Source organism: Pelmatolapia mariae, linkage group LG6, assembly GCF_036321145.2.
Source record: "Pelmatolapia mariae isolate MD_Pm_ZW linkage group LG6, Pm_UMD_F_2, whole genome shotgun sequence".
NCBI classification, from domain to species: Eukaryota; Metazoa; Chordata; class Actinopteri; order Cichliformes; family Cichlidae; genus Pelmatolapia; species Pelmatolapia mariae.
In genome coordinates, this window is record NC_086232.1 from 14,213,047 (window position 1) to 14,232,931 (window position 19,885).

General features: G+C 42.3%; 1 protein-coding gene across 1 annotated transcript; it reads right to left on the reverse strand.

Annotated features, from left to right (window-relative positions):
* Positions 1-3,425: 3,425 nt before the first annotated feature.
* On the reverse strand, positions 3,426-6,958 carry LOC134629007 (neuropeptide FF receptor 2-like). The gene is made up of 2 exons (XM_063475882.1): positions 6,203-6,958; positions 3,426-5,207 (listed from the first exon to the last, which is right to left on the reverse strand). Exons 1-2 carry the CDS (start codon positions 6,742-6,744, stop codon positions 4,214-4,216), a joined length of 1,536 nt encoding a protein of 511 aa, XP_063331952.1. The 5' UTR covers positions 6,745-6,958; the 3' UTR covers positions 3,426-4,213.
* Positions 6,959-19,885: the final 12,927 nt, after the last annotated feature.

Here is a 19,885-nt window from a genome sequence, read left to right on the forward strand (position 1 = left end):
CCTCGCCCACCCACACACTTACCCACACACACACTTATCATGTCCCTGTTAGCTGAAGATAGTTTAAACAATCCTCAAACTAAAGTTGTTCTGAGTGCTGCAGTTCTTTGAAGTATGTGCAACCATGTGTCTCGCTTACAGGTGACCATGCACAAACTCTTTTGCTTCCTTTTTTTCTTTTAAATGAAAGACTAAACGCACGTAGTTTACTATACATGCCCTCCATTAACAGAGAGAGAGTGAGAGAGGTAGATGAAAGCAAAGAGAGAGGGGGAGATGAAAGACACTGTCACAGCATAATGGCATTAAGATTTTCTAAGGTACACGCAACCTAAGCTGAAGACATAAATAGGACGGTTTCAATGCAGTCTGATGCCTTGAGTGTTCTACCACTTCGCCTTCGCTGTGAGGACAAGAGTGTGATTAGCAGCTTGATGTCACAGGAGTTCATGCTATTCACCACCTCTGTCTTACACACAACTAGAAGCAGCCTTGGGGTAGATTTGATTTTGCTGTGTGCTTCTGTGCACGTTTCTGTTTCCTGAACTTTTAAAGCTTTTTTGGAACTTGTTTCTTTATTCAACAAGGCACGCACTGCTTAAACATGCAGTTAGGGTATAAAACTAATGATTCTTGTTACAATAACAAGAATCATTTTCTTAAGTGACAGCTCACCACAATTGCAAACACATTTTTGGTCTGTTTTTAAGAGAGAAATAGAAGTGATCTCTAAATATGCAGTTAGTTTTGGTTTAGTTAATCTATATTTTAAAATACCTGCCACGACTCAATTTTGTTTTTTAAATGGAGTTTTTTTCCCCACCTCATTTAAAAAACTGTAAAAATGCTGACTGTAGGCCTGTTCGGTGCTAAAGCAAAACTGATCTACTCAGGGCTATCTGTGCAGACTTCCTGAATTAACCCACAATAATCCTCATGCTTAGAAAGAAAATAAATTATTAGTTTTGTGAATCAGATGAACTTACCCTTTAACATTGTGGAATTTTGGAATATCAGATGAAGTCTAAGAAGCTTGAAAAGAAAAGCATCTGGACTTCTTTAAGTTTCCTTGAAGACGTTTCACCTCTTGTCTGAGAAGCTTCTTCAGTTCTAAGAGCAATTGGTGGAGACTCCCAGATTTTAAGCCCTATGGGAGTGACCTCAAGAGGGTCATGGACCCCCTATTGATCCTCTACCTAATCACACAAGACAAAGTGTGAAAATGCGTGCGGATCACAATGAGTCAAGGTTTCGGGAAGAAGCTAAAGAAGCTTCTCGGATGAGAGGTGAAACATCTTCAAGGAAACTTAAAGAAGTCCAGATGCTTTTCCTTCCAAGCTCTTTAGACTACGATGACCTGGATGACTGAGAACCTTCACAGAAATATCAAATGAACCTGAAGAGTTACAAGAGGATTAAATCTTTCACTCTATTTTGAGGTTTTCATTTTCTGCTCTATGCACAGCGTATCTCATGTTCCCTGGAAATCTTCGGCGTAGCTTCATGCATGAAAAACTGCAGAAACTGTGTCTCAGCTGTAGAAGGAGACTGGCTGCTTTTAACAAAATTACACAATCGATAAAAATGGAGCGATCCCAAAACTAGATGGTGGCATTTTAAATGTTGAATAATGCTAAACTCCAACTATTTCTTCTGATTCCCCTTTTAAAATTCAGACACCCATTCTAATCTCAGTAGCCACTTCTGGCCGTAGGGTGGCATTTTTATTCTACCGTTTGAAATTCACTGAAAAATAAATATGCAGGGCCTGATGAACAACAAACTTCCACGTCTGAGCAATTAAAATGCTTTTTGCATACCGTTAATATTCTCAGCACCAATCTAATTTTACTTCAGCAGCACTAATACTTGTTAGTGATATTCTGCTCCCCCTGGAAATATTTTTATTCATTGAACCTTTTTTTTTTTACCACAGAGGCTAAAAGTGAGAGGGAAGCATGTGGGAGAAAGAATCACTTAAAAATAAATGATGTTAATAATGTGTGTTGTTAGCTCCAGTAGATTTGTTTTCTTTGTGTACAGGCTGTGCTGCTCTCAGCCTCACTGCTCTTTGTGGATTCGGGAATTTAAAAAAGTAATAAGCAGATGAGGGATCACAGCTGATTTCCAACATAGACGGGATCAAGGCAGAATTTGGTGAATGAACCTAAACAGCGTCATCAGCTTAAATTGATGCCAACTTCCTCTGTAGACATCAATTTTTCTTTTTTTTTTAAGTCATTAAAGATGTATGCTGAACAAGTATTTCTCCTTGGAAAAAGAAAAGTTCAAAGAAATTATTAAAAGCTGAACATTACCGTGACATTCATGTCTGTGATGAATGTGAATGACGACAACTGTATCAATGGTTCAGGCTGCTGTTATTATAAGGCTTTAGGAGATTTTCGTGGCCCACGTTGGGCCCTTTAGTACCAACTGAGCCTGTTTAAGCACCATTGCTTGTATTGTGTGATGGCTACCATGTCCATCCCTTCACTGTAGGACCACAGTGTACCCATCTTCTGATGGCTGCTTCCAGCAGGATAACGTGTCGTGTCACAAAGCTCACATCATTTCAAACTGATTTCCTGAACATGAGAGTGACTGCACTGAACTCAAACAGCCTCCACAGTCACCAGATTTCAATCCAATAGAACCCCACTGGGATGTGATGGAATAGGAGGTTCTCATCGTGGATGTGCAGCTGACAAATCTGCAGCAACTGTGTGACGCTATCATGCCATCATGGACCAAAATCTCTGAGGAATGTTTTCCGGAGCTTATTGAATATTAGGCAGCTCTGATAAAAGTACCAACATGGTACCAGAGCAGTGTACCTAACAAAGTGGACGTCGAATGTAAACCCGGTCCTGGCAAATATTCACTTTTGTGCAAATGACATTAATCATCCAATAGAGCGCATAGCTTCATCTTGCTCAAAGCTTAAACTTGTTTTTGACGCTACCTTTACACAACTGAAAAGCTTAACAAAGTTATTTATTTAAAAGTAGTGAATAATTTAGCTGTTGTTACAAATCTGGGCTACTGAGAATTCTTCCTTTTACACAACCTTAGTAGTTCTCTATTTTTTACTTCTTTATTGTTACTTTATTGTTCAGCTCACAAGAAAACAAAATTAAGTAGTTTTTTTGTTTTTTGTTTTGTTTTGTTTTTTACTAGTGACTGCCTCCTTACTTTCCTTAACGGTGGGAATTTACTGTATACAGATTCACCTTCTCAGTCTACATTCTTTAAAAAGAGCTCTATTGTTCAGTACACATGTAGGTTCACGGGCATAATTTTTTTCTTGCACTTTCCGGTCAGTCAGTCCTTTTAAGGCTCTAGAAAATGAAGAGCTGTTTTATTCAGTGTTATATTACATTTATATTATATTCACATAAAAGCCGTTCTTTGGTTACAGCCAACTTAGTTATGTAAATGCATGAAGCAAAAACGTGTGCAGAGCAATGCCCTTTGCAAAAGTTCATGTTTAATAATACTTCCCAAGATTCACGCTGAATTAGATAAAAAGAGCTTTAATGTATGTGGCTCCTCCTTCCTGAAATCTTTCTCGACTTGATTTAACATTGCAAAACAGACATTAATGGTAACATTATTCAGTGAAGACCTGTCAGAAACTCTCGCAGACAGTCTGTGTATAATACAGTTTGCTCCCACATGACCCGTGAGCACAAAATACAATCAAAGCCATTAGCAAAAACAATGAAAAACAAAGAAAAGCAGCGACACATGACACTTTACCTCCTGCTGCGTTATTGTCTTAGGCAAATGATAGAAGCTGTTGTAACTATGATATCACTTGCATGTAATGGCACGCTCCATAATTTATCCTTCTTAATGATAACTAGTTTTCTCACCCCGGGCTAAATAAATCTCTGGCTGTTGCCTTACGTTGATCAGTCCATTGCTCCTGTCTCCACATGCTTTAAAAAAATAAAAGAACTTATTGTTTCAAATTCAACTCTTGGGTCTCATGTGCTACAGATGACACGGAGAGGCTTCTACACATGAAAAGAAGAAGAGAGTACAGAGCAGGTCACTTTATCCTAAAAGCAACCACTGACTCTTACCATGGATTATTCTACAATGTCAACTGCAAACCTTAACTCGGGAGCGGTGTGCGTGTTTATACTGCCTGCAGGAGAAAAGGAGGCAATTCCTCCCGGCTGATACATCAGATAAACTGCAGTTTTCATAGGCTGGTCATATCCGTTATTTCATCCTCCGTGTCCCCAACCAGAGAGTAGGTTTGTGGTGTTTTGCTCCTGTGCTGCCCAGCATAACAGAAAGCAGCTTTGCCCAAAGTAATGATGTCTCTCTTATCAGCTGACAGACTATACACTCTATCCCCCGAATGCCTCCTCGGAGGTAGCACGTCTATTTCCACAGGACTGATTCCTAAAGGTAACGGTCCAGCTTTCTCATTTAGAGAGTGTCTCCGTGTCGGCAGGAAGTCTGCTTTTTGTATGGTGTGCTGGAGGCCGTGGAGCTGGCAGGGTAACAAGGAGCTGTCGCACACGCTGGGACTGGACCGACACCAGTCTGAGATGCTGTGGTCGGAGCCCGCTCGGCTGTCTGAACTGTCTCTGACCTTCTGCCCCAGGCCCTGGACTCTTGCCAAGTTCAAGAGCCTCGGTATTGTAACCATGGACGCAGACGCCGCCACGGCAGCAGCGATAGGGCGGCGCTCAGCAGATGACACTTTGCTGTCTGTTATCCCTGATGCAGGAGGCACCACTGTAACTGAGCTGGAGAATGACGAGGAGTTGAAAAGAGCGGCAACCTTTTGGTAGTATCGTGTCCGTATGACCTTTGCTGAGCGGTACAGGTCTCCGATGAAACAGTAGCAGATCGGGTTAAGGCTGGAGTTTGTCAGGCCTAGCCACTGGGCAAACGGTCTTGTCTGCAGGAGCCAAGACGATGGCCTTTGCTCGCAGTCAATCCAAAGGTCAGCCAAGTAGAGCGGCAGCCAGGACACTGCAAATAGAAGCACTAGACACACCACCATCTTGGCAATCTTCTGACGCATCTTAAGGCGTGAGGTGTGAAGAGCTTGGCTTCGAGGATCGAGATCAGCGAAAGTGGATTTCTTTCCTCCCCAAAGCCGCCTGCCCGTGAGGAATCCTATGGTGAGGTTAAAGGTCACTGGCAAACAGTAGAGCATCACAAACAGCAGCACGTTGTATCTGCAGAAGAAGCGAAGTGAAGAAGTGAAAACATTAACAATAAGATGGTAATTTCAATCTTTTCTGAAACCCTAAAATACGTAGCAGCAGTTTTATGTGCAGTTTATGTGGTGGAATTCTAACATTCACATTTTGTGTCACATTGGTACCCTCCAAATGGAGCTATTGAGAAAGATATATTTTTATTGCAGCAACATTTCAAAGTTATATCTATTGCAGCGCAAGTATAGATATCAGGGAAACAGAGGATTGTTCTCGAAACTGTTCAACTTATTCCTGTTTTCACAGACGTAATACAAGGATAAATATTGCAGGATTACAACCAGCATTATTGTCTTAGAACTGAAAACTGAGTGTTAATTGTATTGGTAGATAATCATCACCTCTGCTAAATGGATTCACAGACAATGTCGCCACGATGGCCACAAAGCTAAAATGAAAGTGGAGAGTGCACACAACAGAAGTCATTTTGAGCTACTCGGCAACCTATGATTAATGGAAACAAAACAAAGAAGAAGAAGAAAAGAAGATGGACTCTTTCGAGCATTGTCAATGTTGAAATTGTCGATTTGACTCTTCAGACACCTCTGCATGATAAGTGGCTCCCTGCATATAAATATAGGACCCCTGGCAAGGGATAGCAAACTTTAACAACCAGCATGGCCAAAGAAACTGTTTGGCCTCAAATTACAACTTACTCACAAAGCTAGTCTGAACAGCCAATAGGAGCCATCTGTGATGCCCTCCTCCAATCTGATGTGCTCAATTAAACATTCATTTCTGGCAGCAGAGCTGGGGGGTAAAAAAAAAAAAACACAAGCGGTGGACATCCATACAAAAGCGTAGCCTAACAGCACTCAGGGCTGAGGGTTTGTGTCAGGACCCTCAGACTCCATTTCCATTTTTGTCGTTCACGGCTGAACTGAGTCTTAATCTTGTAATACAAACTAGGTCATTGGACTCTGGTACGATCTGCAGGCTGCTGGATTACTTACCCCTGTTTGAGACGATGCTGAGGCCACTCCTCCTGACAGACCAAGATGGTGAAAGTCTCAAAGCTGATCTCTCGACGCCGGTTCATCACTGCGATGGGAGCGCACATCATCGAGGACACCGTCCACACCACAGCAACAGTTGCCAATATCCGGCGGCGGGTGAACATGGTACGAGCTCGGAGCGGCGATCGAACGCTGTAGTAACGGTTGACGCTGATCACCGTCAGCGTTAACACACTGGCCGAGACCGAGACAGCCTGCGTGAAGGGCACCGCTCGACACAAGAGGTCACCGTACACCCAGGCGGTGTAGATCTGGCTTCCCAAGGTGATGGGCATGCACACGCACACCACAGCCAGGTCGCACACCGCCAAGTTCACTAGGAGACTGCGTGTAGCACTCACGCCAGCTAGCTGCCGACTGCGCCGGCTGGTGAGGACTCGAAGGGACATCAAATTGCCAACGAATCCCAAAATGAATGACAGGCTGTACATTACAGTCAAAGCAATGGTGCTGGGCTCGTGGAAGGTCCAGAGCAGCATGCTCTCCAGGTCTGCCAAATCATTCGAGGAAAAGTTGGAAAAGGATAAATCGAAAGAGGAATATGATGTTTGCCTGATGGCTGAGGAGGAGGTGGTGGACAAGAAAGGGAAGGCGATGAGGGAGGAGTACGGAACAACAGCGGTGGGCAGCAGAGAGGGCAGAGGCTGATGAAGAGAGCCAGTCGGGGGGATGAAGGTGGCGGGCAGATTTAGAGCGCTGTGGAAGCTGTAGCTGTGGTTGAGTTTTTGCTGAGCGCTGTCGTGCTGCAGCTGTGTGGTGAAGGTGGGCTCAACTGAGCTCCAGTCTGACAGCTGGTCACGGGAAGGATCCATGCTGTTTCCCAGTGGAAGCAGTAGAGAAATATGGAAATCTCTCAGCTGGATGGCTTACTGGGTGGGTTTACCTTGGTCCATGTTAAAATCCATTCTGACAGACGAAAAAGAAAAAGCCATAAGCATACATTATTAAAATCCAAAAAGGGGAGAAATCCTCATCAAAAACATCACATCAGGTTCCACATTCTTGCCTTGAGTTCTGCAGGTTCTTCTGAAGCGCGTGGACAAAAATCTCTTTAGAGAAACGAAAGCCTTGGTCTCCCATCTTATGCCACATCCTATGAGTCAGCTGGAGTCATGACGCTGTTCAGCACTGGTCCCAGTGCAGTTCTTATGTAATGTGTGGTACATTCGTTCCTCGAGGGAGTGGCTGTCTGAACCTGATAATCCACCACCAGACATTAATAGTCTTTCTCACCTTCAAGGAAAGGAAAACTCATACAAACCACCCCCCGTCTGCCTCACGCTCTCGTCCTCCTTGCACCTGTAGTCCGTCATAGTGATGCAGTCCCATCTGTTTAGAGAAACCGGGCAAATATCAGAGGCTGTTTTCACCTGTAGCTGTATTAACAGCTACGCAGAACTGGCAACAGCAAATCACACATTCCTGGACAGAAAACCACTGACACGCATTTAATGACCTAAGTAAGTAAGTCAATATTTGCTGTCATTTTTTTTAGTTACAACAACCTCATTAAGAGTAAGAAAAAATAAGAATGTTAGTTTTTTACTTTCCTAAAGTGCACCTAGAAAAAAAATTTCATTTAGGCTATGAACAAAGACAGAGTCCACGTAACCACGTCACCTAGAAATCAAAGCAACCACTTATGTTAAAAGACATGCAAAAACCATAAATAGTTAAAAGGTGGAAAAATGAGATAGCAGTTTGTAAAATAATGACAATATAAATACAAAGAGCTGACCCAGAGAGTTTTACTGACTGTGCATATGCGGATCATCTTGATGCTGAAAGCCTGAGGATGTTAAAGAGGCAGCCAGATACTGAAGATCTGCAACACACACGCGCGCGCAAAAGAAAAAAAAAAAAAGACAGTAGCAAAGTTGCTCCTGGATCGCTGACAACTGGTATATGCGCTATAAAATCCCTCTTTCAGTCCCAAAGCGACAGCGTGCTTTGTTGTTTGGAGAGCTCTTTGTGTTTCCGTCAGCTTTTCTTTAACACTAACGAGCTCAGATGTCTGCGCTCCTGCAGGCGGGAGCACCGAGCCCATCCGCCACTGCAGGACTGAATATGTGAGAGGAAGGGATAAAGAGTCAGGGAGCGAGCAGCTGCTGCCCGACACACACACACACACACATACACACGCATACACCGCCTCGTACTCAATCACACTGCACCTATGGCACTTATGAAACCCTATAATCAATCAAAAAGTGTCTCACTTCACTCCACAGGCTCCTGTGTGCTAAAGTGAGGGCACTCTGTGTTTCGGTTACAACCCATAAAATTGACATTTGCCTCTTCTCTTGACACACACAAAGAGAGATAAACTCAATTCTGTCTTCTGATTGATTACAGGAGCCAAATGGCTTAGTGACTTGTAGCTTACAGTTCTACCATCGCTCTGGCAGCAGCTATGGATTTTGACTGAATGAGTCAAAAAGCTCAGTGTTTAGATCCTATATATATCTGTAATCTGCCCAGCTATAGTAACCACGTTCCCCTGGAAACAAACGGGTTAATGATAAATGGCAGGGTCAGATTTATTGCCTGCTACAGGGATAAAATCAAATACTGGCAAAGCAGATGTTAGCCCAGTTCCCCAGCACCCGTGTTTGAGAATATACATGCAGCAGGCAGAACTTGTAGCTATATGGATACTGAAAATTATCCTGTGTGTTGGTCACTTCTGATTCAATTAGAAGCGTATTGTATGATCAAAGAAACATCAAAGGTTTTTGTTTAAGAACAGCGCCTGAAACTGAAGGAGTTCACAGTTATGTTCAATCAACATAAATGGAGTACTGATCAAAACACAGGATATATCTACTTATTTAAGGTCTTTTCTTTATTATTCCCTTACTACTACCTAGCTACCTTTCAGAGCATCACTGAAGAAACCAAAACCATCAATTAATGTATATGGAATTCAGAACAAAGAGCAATTCAAAGATATACACTGCTAAAAGATTAAAGGAAGACGTTCAAAACACATCAGATCTCAGTGGGTCGCCACATCGTTTGATGGAAATGAAAATGATCACCCTACAGAGGGCTGAATTCAAACCACGCAGCTGGCTAGTCTATTTAATCCAAATTTCATTGCGGCAACTCAAAATAGTACTCAGTAGTTTGTATGGTCCCTGCGTGGTTTTATGCATGCTTGACAACATCGGGGCGTACTCCTAATGACAAGGTGGATGGTGTCCTGGGGGATCTCCTGCCAGATGTGGGCCAGGGCATCACTCCTGGAGCTCCTGGATAGTCCAAGGTGCAAACAGATTGCAACAGATAGACCGGAACATAATGTCCCAGAGGTGGATTTAGGTCAGGTGAACATGGGGGCCAGTCAATGATATCAATTCCTTCATCCTCCAGGAACTGCCTGATAGTTTCACAAATGAGGCTGTTGCCTAGCCTGTAGAGGTCTGTGCGTCCCTCCATTGATATGCCTCCCCAGACCATCACTGACCTACCACTGGTCATGCTGAACACCCTCATAAAGTCTGTTTCTTAATATTTGGTCAGAGACTGTTACACCTGCTAGAGGTCCTTTTGAAACTCTGGTTGTGCTCAAGCTGTTCCATGTGTCCAGCTGATGGGTTAAGGACCTTCTACAGCCTGTCCAGCTCTCCTAGAGTAACTGCCAACTTCCTGGAATCTCCTCCGTAAGACTGAGCTGGAGACACAACAAACCTTCTGGTAACAACATGTATTGATGTGCCATCCCAGAGCAGTTGGACCACCTGTGCAACCTCTGTAGGGTCCAGGTATCGCCTCATGGTACCAGTTGTGACACTGACCCTCGCCAAATGCAGAACTAGTGGGAAAAAAACAGAAAAGATGAGGAGGAAAAATATCAGTGTCTTCCACCTGTAAAACCATTCCTGTTTTAGGGGTTGTCTCATTGTTGCCCCTCTAGTGCACCTGTTGTTAACTTCTTTAACACCAAAGCAGCTGAAACTGATTAAAACCCCTTCTGCTACTTAACTGAACACATCAACAACCCAGAGGTGGAATTGACTTGATGCAGTGCTCTGATTAAAATAGTGTTCCTTGAATTTTTTTGAGCAGTATATTTTAATGTCAAGTTTGTTCATAGCCTCCTTTGGCTTTGGTGACAGCTTTCAAACTCCGTTCTCTGAACCAGCTTCACGAGCCCATCACCTGGAACATTTCCAATAACTATGAAGGAAATTTTATAATATAAAAAATATGCTGAGATTTAATTTCACACTTTTTTCAAATATAGACAGCATAAAAAACATGCTGCTGTGCCATTACATCACCCGTTGGCTTGCACAGCAACGATTTGTCAGACATAAGGGAGCCAATCCCAAACATATAGTGATTTTTATTGTTTATTTCTCTCTGAATGGGACAATAAATTACAAACTTAATGTTGTGCTGCATTAAATAAGACTTGATAGATACCATAAAGTCATCAGAAGAGTGCTTACTGAGGTGATAAATCACATCAGCAGCAGGGTAACTTTCTAATAGTCTTGTCTTACTTTTATTTTGAAATCAGAGGTTTCGCCCTCTGTTGGCCACCAAGTGCGTCTGCATTTCAGGCCCTATGCAGTTTGCTGTGCTTACTGTCTGCATCTGTATTGAGATATGATCGTGCAAACATCGCCATACAGTTGCTCATCATGCAGTCCCTTTGTATACTCAGAGCATTTTATAACATGCAGACCAGTTACATGCTGGTCACAACCGCTGAAGGAAAATTATGCAAATTAATCAAATAGGACGGAATAATTGGAGAGGCTAGTGTTACTGACCCTATCGCACCTTCTCTCCGTTAACACTGATAATCACTGAGCTCAGAGATCTCTGTAGTGACTGCAGCAATGCACAAGACCTGGGAAGAATAGCCTGTCCTGCTAAATAGGAGCTCACATGAGGAAGAAATGACCATTTTTCTATCTAATTAAATTGGAATGTTATATTAAAATGCCATGGACCTTGATCACTTGGCTTCTTCTATTTGGTGAATTAATAATTGCCTGTCACAAAACATTTTTATCAAAGGCTGAAATTCATGCACACACTGCTGTCAGTCTCTCCACAGTGGACTAATTTATTTGGTAACAGGTCGACAGGTTGCATCTCCTGTCCGTTTTTAAACATGAAGTTCATGGCTGATGGCAAAATTGCCCCTTCTCACACTTTTAATGTGGGCCAAGCAACACATTTTCTTTGGCGTGTGCGAGGAACAAAGATGATAAATTTAACTTTAAATCCAGGATGATGGCTTTTGACCTCATCTGACGCATTTACCCAGTCCATTATGAAATATCTGATTAAAAGATGAATATTAAATAAAAAGAGTATAGTTTGCATTTCATGAAGAGAAGTCTCGATCTGTGACATTAAAAGAATTCTCCATTCATTCCATACAATAACGCAAAGAATCCTCCACATCAAACACTCATATTAGATAAAGAAGAGAAAAGAAAATCTGACTCTGAGATATTGACTGCTGGCGTGAAAAGTTGGTGATGAAGTTATGAGTCAGCTCCTGATATTTATTATTTAACTCCATTTTAAAGACTAAATCATTTATGTTCCTTGCAACTCCCACACTCGGTGAGTCTAAGCTTGCAGGTCTGTGACCAAACCAGAGATTCGCTCACAGAATTTGTAAATAAACCTCCGAAAAAGTTTTCGTACATGATTCAAAAAACAAAAAGACATCACATTTATCCACACAATCTGAAAACTACCAATCAATTTGTTTTCTTTCCTCTCAAATTTGCACTCTAGCTGATGATTATGCTGACATTAGTATTATTAAGGCCCAAAAAAGTACTGCAGTAATACAGCTAATGATGTATAGCGTTAAAATGATGAATTCGATGGGCTTGACCTGCATCCAGAAACTGTGAGCAGGTTTGGCAGGTATGCGATGTTTGAATGAGCTGCAGTCCTTTTTTTAAATGTAGGAGCAGGAAACGAGAGTGTGCTTTTTGTTAAGATAAAAACATTTCTGTGACCTTGAATGCTCATTGCTGACAAATAAAATCCATGGAGGAGAGTTTGCCAGGTGGGTAATGTGCACTGCACAGAGTGAATGCTGCAGAGGAAGTGCCCGTTTATGGCTAATCTGAGAATGGGTGTTTGCAGCACCTTGTTTGGGGACTCTGTTTCTGTTTTTCAGCATGAAAAGGGCAGGGAAAACAAAAGGGCAGCAGTGGCCGCCCACTTCTTCCTGTACACCTATATACATCAGAATCAGTCTGAATCAAATCACAGCATGAGCTGTGCTCAAATGGAGGTGTTTAGTCAGTAATGTTAGATTTGAATGTTTTAGGAAAATTCACTGGCTTTTCTCGTCTTACCGACCACTCAAAATGCTTCAGACTAGAAGTCACAATTTACCATGCATTCATACAGGTGTTGCACTTTAAGCTCTTCGTTTGCTTCTCATCCACAGCCAATTCAGTATCACTAAATAACCTAGCTTGCATGTTTTGTTTGGACTGTGAGAGAAACTGAAGTACCCAGAGGAAACCCACGTAAGCACAGGGAGAGCGTTCAAACTCTGCACGGAACCACTAAACAACTGGACCGCCCTGTCATATAGAAATTGTTTTTCCATTTACTATGTGAGGATTTTTAATAGTATTTTCACTTTCTGGAAATGTTTTTGAAACTTCTTTTTCATAATCCAGGAACCACAGTGGGCCTATAAGCAGTACTCCGAAGCCTGTTAGCGAATCTGTTATTTATCACTGCTGACAAAGTCGTGTTTAAAGATAAAAAAACTTCACCTAAACAGGTACAATCACTGAATTCACCAGATTTTTTGATTTTGTTGATTTTATTGAACATTAATGAATGAATTCGCAGAATATTCTCAATCCCGTTTTCTCCTATTTTGTACACCAGTAATGCAATCAAATGCAAATACGAGTGAGTTACTTTCACCTGCTCCCTTATTCACAAGGGATCGCCACAGCAGGTAGCTCTGCATGTTTGATTTGGGAGAGTTTTATGCGATTTTTAAATGCCATTTTTGTTAAGGTTCTAACCCTGGTGCAGAGTGAAGGAGGACACAGGGAAAGAGTTAACAGTCGTTATTTCAACAAGAATGTTTGAAACAGCCTCAAACTGCATCAAAGGTAGTGAAAGGATGAGCAGCCGTGCCAGTGAAGGAAGTGAGGGAATCCGCTGCATGCCATGCCCCCCGCAAAAAAGCCCATGCAGACTCATAGATGCACAACATAGAGAGAAAGAAAGAAAGAAAGAAGGCAAGAGGATGAGAAGCCTGAAGCAGCAGTGGTAGGACGGGGGACCATAGCAATTTTGATTCGCCACAACTAAATCCCCTTTCGCACGGCGTCATTTGGTCAGCTGTGCCATTTAACTTAGCATAATGTGAAATCACCTCAAAATGCAAACGCACAGCATGCTGTCAACCAAATCTTCTTAGCGTTTGTCCCACGTAGTCATGGGGTCCACTGTGTTCCACATCTGTCTCCACCTGGAGCGATCAAAGGCGTCTTCTAGCGTGACATTCAAGCTGCGTGTCTTCCCTGAGGCAGCAAAGCCACCGGATTTTAAATATCCCTCTGGCAATGAGTTTTTTGACACAGAGTCCTCATCACTTCTGGCATCATGTGCATACCATTGAAGTTTAATCTTTTCTGTGATTAGTGCTATTTATTTTCATTTTCATTTTCTGATATCTTCACTAGCGGCATCGTACCATAGGGTGAGGCCTAGAATCCACTGAAGCATGTGAATTTTCCTTGAGTGAAATGCCTGTACATGTGTTGTTGTTGCTGGCCAGCAATTAGGTACATAAAGAGCAGCTGGGAACTGAATGATCTTGTAAATCTTTGACTTTAGGCAAACAGGCATCTGCCCGGGATAGGGGGTCCTAGCGAGTTGATGACCCAGGCCTGTGTATCCAGGAGGGTATTACAGTCAGTGGTGATGATGTCACTCTCTTTAGGTTTAGTTTCTCTATAATCTACAATCCACAACAGGAGATTGACCATTGATTTGTCCATGCAGAGGATGAAAAACAATGGCGAAAGGGCTGATCCTTGGTGGACCCAAACATTGATCGTAAAAGGCAGCAAGGACTCCCCTGGGCATTGTACAATGCTGGTGATGGTGAGGTAAAGCAGTTGGACTGGACATGGTCTTCTGGAACGTTGTGTGCCTGAAGAGCAAAGATTAGCTCTTTCAGGATCCAGTTGAAGGCTTTTTCCAAATCAGCTGATAACTTGTGCGCTTCATGACATCACCTTTGTCCTTCCAAATGGGCACTGTAGTGCCGGTCATCCAAACCGAAGCACTTCGTCATGACTAATGATTCGGTTGAACTGGCTTGCGAGAATTGAGGCATTATGGCAGCCAGGGAGTTTTCACACCCCAGCTGGGATGCTGTCTGGCCCACATTTCATCTTCTTGACAGCTGGTTTGACTTCTGTTGCAGTGATTGGCAGCATGACCCCAGAATAGGGTCAGAGCCATCAACTGGCAGATAAGGAACTTGTCATTGACGATTCTTGAGAAGCACTTACTCCAACGCTGAAAGATAGCAAGCAGGTCTCACAGAACACAGTGACCATCGACCTTGATGTGTCTGAATCTGAGTGAATGGACAAAGCACACCATATAACTGGTTTCTGTCATCTAGATAAATGACTACAGAAATAGGCAGCTACAGTATATTCCTCCTTGTCAGACTCAGGAAAAAGTCTGCTTTGATGAAGGACTTCTGGCTTCTTTGTTGCTTTGGTGTGGAGGGATGCCCTGCAGCAGCCCTGCAACTCCTCACAGCACTGAAAATGTACAAACAGGAAAGCAGGCAAACACTGGTCCATCTACTGAGATAAACAGAAGGCCTTGGACTTTTGGGAAAAATGAGTAGAGAGAGTGAATAAATATCTGAAAATGATTTCACTCTGTCGTATGTTTTACAGCAAATTCTAACTTGCAGGTCATGCAGTGACTGACAGTCAGGTTAGGGCTGATCTTTTCACATCGGTGTGGGGCCGCACTGACTGGACATGTGATTGACTCTGAGTAACCTTTCTTGGGTGTTTTTGTGAGGATCTGCTGCTGTGAATCCTTTAATTTCTCTTTCATTTAGCTGGTGCTACTTTTCATGCTGGAATAGAGTGTTATGCTTGATGGACTATTGAAAAGCCATGCATGAATCAGCATAGATTTGGAACAGGATCATCCCCCTGCATAGTGTCATCTCTACTATCAGAGGAGAGCAAGCCTCAAAAGAAAAAGTCCATTTTGCAGAGGCAAGTAAATGCACACCCCAGAGTGGGGCAGTGGGGGTCGCTCCACTCTTCTAACACTGCATGTTACAGCTGCACACATTTAGAACGTGTTTGTACAGATAAGACAGGAACAAATAAAATAAAATAAAATGGTTCGTGTCTGCCAATTTCTACATTGCAGGAATGTGCCAGGATGCACACCTTGTAGATTTTGTGAGCTACCACTGAAAGATAAATACACTCCAGCTGTGGCTGGTTTCTCTGCAAACTCAGTTACATCAACATGAACTGCCTTAAAGGCTTTCATGAATGTGCTTTCAGTAATTGCCCTGATATGCTGTTTTCTGCAATTCCTTATTCCCCAGAATCTCTACAGTACAGATGGAAAATCCGAAGTTATCATATACTCATAGCACCCCGATAACCTCATTAATGGAAGATATGGCAGGGTGAAATAAACCCAGTGTTTTTTTAGGAAGAAGAGCTATTACTGATCAGTGTCATTCCATTACAGCAAGTAAGTGAAATCTGTAAATGGAAATCAGTTTAAACATACCCATGAAGTATGTGGGGTATAGTTGGATATAAAACAAATGACAGATCGCTCTTATCATAAACAGAGTTGTGACCGATAAAGATCAGTGTTTGCATACATCCTTTAAATCACTGACACTTTGTGCCCGCAGTTGGCTGTTGGAGAAGCTAGCTTGACAACAAAAGAGACCAGGAGCATTTTTTTGTTGTTGTTGTTGTTTGCACTTGTGCATTGTGGATAAATCTGTGGTGACCAATGAGCTGTTGCAAGCTCTTCTTTTAATACTTTGAGATCAAGGTGACAACAGCAATTAGGTTCAGCGTTCATGGTTCATAAAGGTTTACTAACAAAGGAAGAAAGATCGGAGGAAATCCAGGGAGGTCTCAGCAAGTTCTGCGATCAGCCATCTGATTTGCAAGTCATGGATATATCTATATTTCTTCAGTGGTCCTAGTAAGTCTCCGAATTCTTTGTTTCTCAATAATCACAAGCATCCCAAACCTGAAGAGAAAACCCAAAACTGCACATGGAACACTGCATAGTTCTTGCAGTCATCACACAATAGCTATAACTTATACCTTACTGTCAAATGAAACATAGCATTAGTCCAGGCAGTGTACTCACATCCAAGCACTAACAAGAGTTTTCAGTGGATGATCCAATCATATTGCATCTCTGATATGGACTTTGTAACCGATGCACAGTTCAGGCCTGAACTTTTTGTAGGAATTAGGTTTATAGAGTAGCACCTGAGAATATAGATGTCTGATATAATGTTCGATTAAGTGCAAAGTCCAGGTGATGTCCAGCTGTGCTGATTCCCATCAGTGTGAGAAAAGAGCATGTCTTTCCTCTTTTCTCCTTGTACAGTAGCACCTTCGCCTAAACCAAACGGACCATTTCCAGTAGCTAAAACGGAGTGGGCTGCTTCTTGCTGTGCACTACATGTGAGAAATTGCAAATTTGGATGATATTCCAACTTGATTTTTCCAACACAAGTTCAGAAAACAGCTTCTGACAATCACTCTCAGGCCAACGCCATCTGCTGGGATTCAGTGAGAGCTCCGATAATCAGGTGAGCCTACCCAAGACTAACTAAACGTATTTGGGGTTTTTTGTTGGGTTTTTTCGTTGTTGTTGGTTTTTTTTGTGTGTTTTTTTTTTTTAAAAAAAGGTCACTTCCTTGACATTTGTGTCAGTTGCTTAGCTATACATGAAACTCATTGTAAAAAATTCACTGGAAAGGGCATTGGTCATTAAAGAGAGTGACAGACCTGAACCACCATGACAAAAGCACAGTCCTTCTAAAGAAAAAGCACCATTTAATGGTAACTGATTGATCTGTGAGGAAAACAGATGAGACAGCTGCACTAAAAAATGAGATCCTTCAGGGAAAAGGTGAGTTCTGAACAGTAATAGTGACTCGGATTAATGTCCTCACCATGAAAGGGAAAAAATCCTGCTGACAGAACTCATCAATCTGAAGGCATCAGCCATCAGTGAGAATAAAGCAGTGCTCATTCTCTGCTCAGCTGAAACAAGCTGACTTGATTGCTTTAGTCAATAACAGAAATAGAGTCTCAAGAAAAAACTGCTTCAGTGGGCAATTTACAGTAATGTGGGTTTCTGGTAGAGATAGATTTTTTTTTCACGTGCCCTGTGGGGTTACTGAAATAAATACATGATGAGTTGATGACTAAAATGCTGGTACTGTAATTTATTTGGCATATTTTTATTAATTCATATCACGCGGCAATCGCTGTCTGATGGCAAACACACGTTCAAACCCTCCGCTGCTCTCCATTATTCACAGGCTTTCCGACCTTACTGTGCGACGAGCTGTCACTCACCGGTGGCTGCTGCTGTAAGCTGTTAAAACTCTTAAGATTAATTTTAGTGGAACAAAAAAAAATCAGCCCTTGCTGTCATTTAGCCAGCTTGTTAGCTTGGATGACAACAGGACAAAAGGTTGGAACAGCTTAACAAAGAGAAATACTCGAACCACCTACCCCTGTCTCATAACTGTACAGCTGCTTTAGCGGGGTGTGTGGGCTAAATGGCAAGAGTAAGTCCATTTTGAACACATTTTGGTCTTTGTGTCCCCAAAAAGGTCACAACTGTCAAAACAATTCTCTGTTGGTCAATTTCCTTAAGTAAAACACAAAAGACACAAAGGATTTGTGTACATGTCTCACTGTGGCAGTTCCACGTTTTTCTTCTTCTTCTTCCGCTTCTCTTCTACTCTTGCTCTTTGAGACAAAGTCGTGAGAAAGAAAAGAGTGGATTGGTCAGAGAAAAAAAATATATAATGGAATTTACAAGCGTTTGTTTTGTGTTTGTGATTTTTTTTTTTTTTTGATAATGATCACAAACACAAAACAAACATGATGGTCCTATAGGTCCAGTAGCGGTCCCCAAACTTTTTTGCACCGCGGACTGGTTTAATGTTGGACAATATTTTCACAGGCCGGCCTTTAAGGTGTCGCGGATAAATACAACAAAATAAAATGATACAACCAAGACAAAAAATGTGGTATTTTGTAAATATAATAATAAATGTGAATTCACTGTGTAATTGTGTAACTTTGTTAGCAGTGTTCTCCTGAAATGCGCCAACAACATTGAGAGTAACATCCTCCTCTCTGCCCCTTAATGCTCTCTGGTCACTATGGTAACGCATAAATATTTCTTTCAAAATAAGACACACAACTACAACACGGGAAAAGACCCAGGGAAACAGAGTTAACCATAAAAACCCTGAAAACCATAAATTTCACACCCGAGCCTCAACTCTTGCAGCCCGGTACCAAACGACTCACGGGCTGGTACCGGTCCGTGGCCCTGGGGTTGGGGACCACTACAGTAGGACATGCCCAAACACCTCGTCTCGTCCAGGTTGCATCCTAGGCAGAGACCTGAACCACCTCAGCTGGCTCCTTTCAATTTGTCACAGCAGCAACTCTGCTCTCCCTCTCCCCTCACTCATGAACAAGACACTAAGATACTTAAACTCATCCATCCTTTTCCAGCTATGAAGCAATGTTTCAGTCTTGAAGGTGTTCATTTCTCCATTTCACACTTGGCAGGAAACTGCACTGAGATCACTACCTTATGATGCTAACATAAGTGTATAATCTGCAAAAAGCAAAGATAAACTCCTGATTCCAACAAATTGGAGACCCTCTACCTGGCTATGCCTAAATATTCTGTCCAGACTACAAACAAGGTCAGTAACAAAGGACAGAGTTGAGTCCAACAAAGGTGAGTCCAACACCCACGGGAAACGAGAGGGGCAGGGGGCTGCCTTGAAGTAGACCCAGGATTCCCTGGAAAGATTATATCTCTTGGCTGCCTTGGGAACAACTCAATATCCCACAGATGAGCTGGAAGAGGTGACTGGGATGAGGATAAGCAGACAAAAATGAATGGATGGATCCTGTAGTGATTGATGTCCAAAACTTGTAAAGCCTGTAATAAGTCTGTATATTTTTCAGTGAGCATCTCAAAAGATGAAGAAGAAGATGATGACATGAGTATCTAAATCTGTGGGAGTGAAAATAAATGTCAAATCAACATGTCATATCTCAGTTTGTGACATCTATCAGAGATTAAGAGTAAGTGTGCCATGATTATGATAACGTCCTTGTTCCTGTTCTTTGCATCTGTGACAGGTCGGTATGTCCCAGCCTGAAGATTGGCCTCAAGCTGAGTATCTATCTATGCATGTATCTACCTATTTATCTATGCTGTACTTTCTCTGGGGACAGGAAGAGATTTTCATTAATCATGAGGGCTTCTCTCTGCTGTAACAGTGGGATCCCGGCTGAAGGC